The sequence below is a fragment of the Lipotes vexillifer genome, unplaced genomic scaffold, assembly GCF_000442215.2.
Source record: "Lipotes vexillifer unplaced genomic scaffold, Lipotes_vexillifer_v1.1 scaffold329, whole genome shotgun sequence".
Lineage (NCBI taxonomy): Eukaryota > Metazoa > Chordata > Mammalia > Artiodactyla > Lipotidae > Lipotes > Lipotes vexillifer.
Genome location: NW_006774067.1, coordinates 2,817,962 through 2,824,602, shown reverse-complemented (window position 1 = coordinate 2,824,602; position 6,641 = coordinate 2,817,962). Strand labels below are relative to the sequence as shown.

General features: G+C 42.1%; 1 protein-coding gene across 1 annotated transcript; it reads left to right on the top strand.

The window, feature by feature from the left end:
• Positions 1 to 706: 706 nt before the first annotated feature.
• On the top strand, positions 707 to 1,398 carry ATXN7L3B (ataxin 7 like 3B). Its single transcript, XM_007448768.1, has one exon. The coding sequence runs from the start codon at positions 1,030 to 1,032 to the stop codon at positions 1,321 to 1,323; it is 294 nt and encodes a 97-aa protein (XP_007448830.1). The 5' UTR covers positions 707 to 1,029; the 3' UTR covers positions 1,324 to 1,398.
• Positions 1,399 to 6,641: the final 5,243 nt, after the last annotated feature.

The window sequence follows — 6,641 nt, the reverse complement described above, 5'->3', positions numbered from 1 at the left end:
CATGCAGCACAATTTTAGGAAAAGATTCCTTTACCTCCCAGTGTATTTAACATATTTCAGGTTTCCTCCCTCTTCAATAGAAAATATACATATAATTTTCTCTTTGAATTATTTTAGAGATGTACAGTATATGATGATCTATTTATAGTCACACTGACTTAATGGTCTTATAAATGAAATAAATGCCTTAGGTTCATGTGATCAATATATATGAATTATGTCTTTAGTGCCTAGTTTTTCATTCAAAAGAAGACTGAAAGATAAACTCTAGTGTACTTTGTTTCCTTGCACCACCTAGTGGATTTAAATGACAACTGCGGCAGTAGTATAAATGATCGTAAGTCAATTATATGTCAAATTTTCAAACGAATCCGGAGAACTGGTCCTAAAACTGTAATTCAGATCATTACCACAAATGTGCACACAGTTGTCATTTGCCTTTTTCAAGAGGGAATCGATTAAGCATGGACAAAGAATTCACTAGCGAGTGTTTAAATCTGCAAAAAAATAACATAAAACAGCCTCCTTATCATCTTTTTACAATTAAAGGTAATGACAGTCTGATACGTTTTAGTTCCTCCCATTCGTTTTCCTAAAACTCCAAGGCTTCCCAGGCAGCTGCGCGTAGGGAGGAACCCGGCGAGTCTGCGCGGGGCCAATGCGCAGGCGTGCTGAGGAGCGGAAGTGGGGAGGCGGGGCTAAACCCGGACCAGCAAGCGGAAGAGGCCGGGGTATCGGAGAGAGGCTCTGAGACCGTTTGGTGGCGTTGAGTCTGGGGCCAGCCCGAGCTGAAAGTCCCAGATCCGGGGAGACGCCAAAAGAAACGGAGATACCTGGGGTTCCGGAGCAGTCGCTGCTGGTTGCTGCAGCTGCCCTGCCTCTGCCACCGCGACGCCTCCGCCCTCCCTGCTGAAGACGCGGCCCTGACAGGCCTGTAGGCCTAGGCGCGGCCGGCCGAGCCCGACGTGTTGCCGCCCGTGCAGCTGTGAGTAATCCGAGCGCCCTCTCCACGGTCGTGTACAGATTAAAATGGAGGAAATTTCGTTGGCTAACCTGGATACTAACAAGCTAGAGGCCATCGCTCAGGAGATATACGTAGACCTAATAGAGGATTCGTGTTTGGGCTTCTGCTTTGAGGTGCACCGGGCAGTCAAGTGTGGCTACTTCTACCTGGAATTTGCAGAGACTGGTAGCGTGAAGGATTTTGGCATTCAGCCAGTGGAAGATAAAGGAGCGTGTCGCCTTCCGCTTTGCTCCCTTCCTGGAGAATCTGGGAATGGGCCTGATCAGCAGCTGCAACGCTCACCTCCGGAATTCCAGTAGCTGCAACATGAGAGTCTGCGGGTGACCAGGACAATAACATAGACCAGTCCTGTGGTTTTGAGAAGTAGCTAAGTAAAGTAAAAAAAAAAAAAAAAAAAAAAAAAAAAAAAAAAAAATCAGACAAAAGTCCCAGTTCCCATTGAAGAACCTAGCCTTTAAAAACTTGGAGTGGAGAATTTAGGAATTTGGATCCTTGTGTAAGTGTATTTCCTTTGGATCAGCTTTGAAATCCTGGACAGGAGGAGCTGTGCTGTGCATCCTGCAAGCCATGTAGTGGTTGATTTCTAAACACACCAGAAAGTGCACAAGAACCCTGTACTGTCCCCAGTGCACAGGTGAGCATCTTTGTGCTCAGCATATAAAGTTCTTTGGTTCCTCAGCCTTTCTGTCTGCCTGATGTCAGGGGCTTTCTGGATAACTGACCGTTTGGACATAACTGATGGTCAGGCCTTAATTGTTGGGCCTCAGTGGGACTGCACCTCTGATCTCTGAGCCTCTGATTTGTCAGTTATGAGATCTGGATATTAATCATTCCAATCTGGGAAAGCCAAGAAAAAGAATTCCCCGCCGAATCTGGTAGGAGAAGCGCTGTGGTCTTGATGCCAACAAGAAGAAAAGCTCAAAGCCACCAGTTTCCCAAAGGTCCAGCATCTAACAATGACTTCAGCAGAGCTGGGGACATGGGCTAGCGTTTTGCTGAACAGAGCCCTCTTTCTTGCACCCCACCTGGTGGCGTAGGCTTAGCAGATGAATAACTTGGTTATCCAGGCAGGCTGAGGATTAAGTTATGATCCCTTGGGGAAGTAGCAGGGCCTACTGCGACTATGCACGGTCTTTCAGACTGCAGGATTCATATCTGGATGTATTATGCTGTGGACAACAGTTCGGTGGGGCGTTTTCCTACTCTGAGTTACTCGTGACCTAGCCAGTCCATGAGTCTGACTTGGTTATTGTGCCAGGTCACTACCTGCCTCCCATTTTCGGGGCAGGAGTGAACTATGGAAGAGCATCATGGCTGTGCAGGAGGCTGTGGTTTGAAAGCTGAGCCCAGAGGGGGCCTTTTTCAGCTGCACTCACTAATGTGAATGGGTTAGTGCTAGGAGCCAAGGAGCAGGACTGGGTCAACTCTCATCTGACTGTGCAGCATCCTATTGAACGCCCCTGTTCCTTGGGTTGGGCAGTCACAGAGCTCCGTTGCAGTGAACATCTAGACTGTCACCACCTCCTCTGCCCCTCCCGAAGGGCAGCCCTTTCCACTCAGTTCCCTTTGGACCTCTTGACAACAAGAGCTGTCCTTTGTTGTTGGAAGTCAGGAAATGGCCCCCAGAAACCCTCTGGTTTTAGGGAATGGGATAGGGGAGGATGGGAAGTGTGAGCTGGGTATCAAAAACTACCCTCCACTTGACTCCCTGATTGAAGTTTATGAAGTGTATAGGGGTGGGAGCCCCAAGGTGAGCGGGAACGGTGCTGCTTTATTTGAAATGTTTTCTTACCTCATTCTGTGCCCCAGTAAGGGGCCCAGCCTCCTTTGTCTGGCTTGGCCCCATGTTCCTCCAGTCCCCTGCTCCATGCCTATCTGGTGCAGCTCATCACCCCGGGTGCTGCCTGCCGCTCTACATTCACGCTGACCAGTTTCAGTTTCTCTCTCTTGATGCTCCTACTTCTGAAGCCTGCCCAGTTTCCCTTTTCTTGGCTTCTCTTAAGTTTGTTTTGTTTTGTTTTCTTGTTTTTGAGAGAGAGTTAGAGCAGAAGCTTTCTTATGGCTCCCTCTATCGGGATTAGGATGGGAAGAGAAAGTAATTTTTTGTATATGAAAAGCAGTGTCATGCCTAAGCATTTCTTCTGTAGGACTGCCTTGCTGTATGCCTTCCTGCTGTGTCTTACTTCCTGAGGAGTTACATCTTCCCACCTCCACTTGGATACTGCCCCTTAGGACCTAAGCAGAAAAGCAGTAAAGGCTGAGTGACACAGGGACAGAGTAGGTTCTGATCCATTTTCTCTAACCCTTGCTGTGCATGTATCCTTCCTTATCCCAGAAGGAACTGTTTGGACTGTGTGGGCTGATTCGGGTTACATACTCTAGAGGGTTAAGGGAAGCATAGTAATAGGGCCTCAAGACTGTTTATTATTGCATTCTCCCTCTAGAGTTGTCCCGCTCAGGGTGAGGGCCTAGCTACAGATTGGTCTTCAATCCAAGAGTTGTAATAACTGTTTAAAAAGTCAAACCTTGGCAAGAACTGAAATAATTTTGGGTTATCTGCCCTTGGCTTTTTTAGAGACATCTCCTTCTGAGGGGATGCAGAAGGAAAGGAGGGTCTAAGTGAGACTCTGGCCTACTTAAAGATAATATCTGGGAAACAGGCTGAAGGTAAGGCCATGGTCCACTCCTCCTTCAGAGAGGGAGCTCAGATTGTGACATTACTGTTTCCTTTCTGGCCTTTTCTCCTGGTTAGAGGAGGGAGAAGTGGAAATAGTTTTGAGTAGTGGTTGGTTCATATTACCTCCCTCTTGGTTTGTGTTTTTGTATTTTTGCTCCCCATTATTAGGGCAGTAGCTCCCGGTCCTGGTTGGGTATGAGGTGGGCTAGGTCCAACAGGTGCCCTGAGGGGACAAACTGACTCTTCTTTTTGGGGGGAGAGAATGCTCCCTACCATATAGTTAACAGTGGTTAGGAACTCTCCCTTTCCCTATCTTTCCTCTTAACAGCAGAATTCCTGTCCTAATCTCCTCAATTAAGTGTATTGATCACCCTGTAATTCTACTATGTATCGAGTGTGTGTGTGTGTATGGGGGGGAAGGGGTTCTTTACAAATTTCTGTGGTTTGTGGCATTTTCTTCCATACATTAGTTCACACCACCGCATGCCCAGAGGCCATTGCCTGGCATTATCGCATGCTGGGATCATCGGGGAAGTGTAGTGAAGCTCACCATTGTCCTTTGTTTTGGAGAGTCTTATTTTTGCATAAGTAGTCCATCCTATACAGGTTGCTAACTAAATGTGTATTCCCCTTGCCCCATGGCTGCTGGTGTAAATAAACTGCGTCTCCCCATTGGTAAACAATAACAATAAACAGAATTTTAAAAAATGACTTTATTTGGACTCTGTTCATCTTTTAAAATTGTACGTTTCTTGGTTATTCACATAGTGAAATAAATGTTGAACGTTAGTTACTTTCTCCTGAATGAGTTTTATCAGAGGAATTTTACCCAACTTTGTTTCTCCATCTAATACTGCATATTTAGCTTTCTGCAACGTCCAGCGAAAGAAACAAACTGTATACAATCTTCCCTTTACCATAACAAGAAGGTGGTAAAATAAATACAATGCAGTCCTGTCACTGAGTCCAGTGTGAAGGATAGTTCAATTTAAATGGCACTCAAGCTATCAATATATACACTTTGCCACCATTTTGATCTAATACTTCTCTTGCTCTCAAGAGGCAAGTGATTCATAGCAAAGATGCGTCAGGCTTTCTAAAGGTAATTGTTTCCAATACTTTTCATTTTACTCCAACTATTTAGGTCTGTCATTTTGTTTTTAGATAATTCAGAGATTTTTCATTTATTCCAGTTCCTATTCCAAAGTTGGAGCACTTCCCTAGAAATTGTACAAATTGCTCCTTAGTGTTGATCAAATCACTAGTTTGCTAAATGTTCTAGTTCTTTAAAGAAACAGCCCCAAATTGGAAATAATATTTAGATGAATAAAAATTATAGAAATGGGACCAGAGGAAACCAGTTGCAGTAGGATAACTCAGGGGACTTTATTGACATGTGACATGGTGTTAAGTCACCTAACACTCATATGCAGCTGCAGCAAATCCTTTTGGATCCTATTTCATATGTTTAGATTTGAATTGATATATTTCATGCTAACCTACTTTTCTGAAACGAGGTATTTGCAAGACCTCAGTGCTCTACTAAATCCACTTTTGACAGTATGACTTCTGAGATTATTTTCATGTTTTCTAACTAATGATCATTATATTTAAAAAGAAAAAGAAATCACATACCTTTTAACTGCCTACATACTTGGTTTTAACTGGCAGGTAGCATGAGGTCAGGAACCTAATACACGGTTGCTTGATGTTGACAAAGAAAATGAAGTATGCTCAAGTAGTTAAGGATTCAGGAAGAGCTTTCTTTAAACATCTTTTCATATTAGTCTTCAATTATCATGGTTAGTGAATTGCTGGTTCTCAGAGATAACATCACATGTGAAAGTTTCACCCTGCTGTGGAGGGCACAAGCTTTTTGATTCTTACACATGTTCCCAGAGATGCCCGTGATGCTTTGAAAGAAAATATTTGTTATAAGGGATGCACTTGTTCAGAAAGATATTGTAGACAAACCTGTAAATCCTTGGTTTTGTTTTTTCCATTTTGAAAACTTCAATCATTATTACTTTAGCCTTAGTGGAAATATGTGAGCTGAAAAGGAAATACTAAATTCATTTCAGAAATGAGAAAATACATTCGGCAGCAAAGACTTGCCCACAGTTCAAAAACAAAAATACAGAAGCAATAGAAGCAAAAGTAGAATGCTAGTGCAAGGCCAGTGCACTTTGTTGAAGCAAGAAAATTTTTAATAAATGAAAGGACTAATTTTTTTAAAAGACAAATTTCAGTTAGAGTGAAAAAGTGATACTGATGAAAACTTTAAGACTGAGTGAAGACATTGAAAATGGAAAATATATTTAACAATATAATTTATCAAAAGTGACTCAAGGAATTTTTATTTTTAACCTTAAAATTTAATAAATGTAGTAATTTGACTACTGGAACTTAAAAAAAAATCCCATCTCTATCCTAATATACAAAACAACTCTAGACACTTGAGTTTTACAAACAATATAGCAAGAAACAAAAATCATTATAGGCTAAGTGTATTATGAAGATGTTAGGCAACCAACTCCTTTAAAATATCAAAAATAAACTTTATCAACAAGTCAGGTTAACCCCAGGAAAGATTTTGACTCAGAAAATCATCGCATCATGGGGCGGGTTGGTGGTGGTGGTGCTGTGATGAATGAGATTGGGATTGACATATATACACTAGTATGTATAAAATAGATAACTAATAAGAACCTGCTGTATAAAAAATAAAATTCAAATCAAAAAAAAATTAGAGAAAAACCATGTGAATATTTCAATACAGAAAAATAGTTTGTAAAATTCAATACCAACTATTAACTTTAAAAATACTCATTAACCATATAGAAACAAGGCCTAAAGAACTTCCATACACTGATAACATATGTATCAAGATCTACAACTGCTTTGCTTAATGGTAAATACTTGGAAGCATTCCATTTAAAA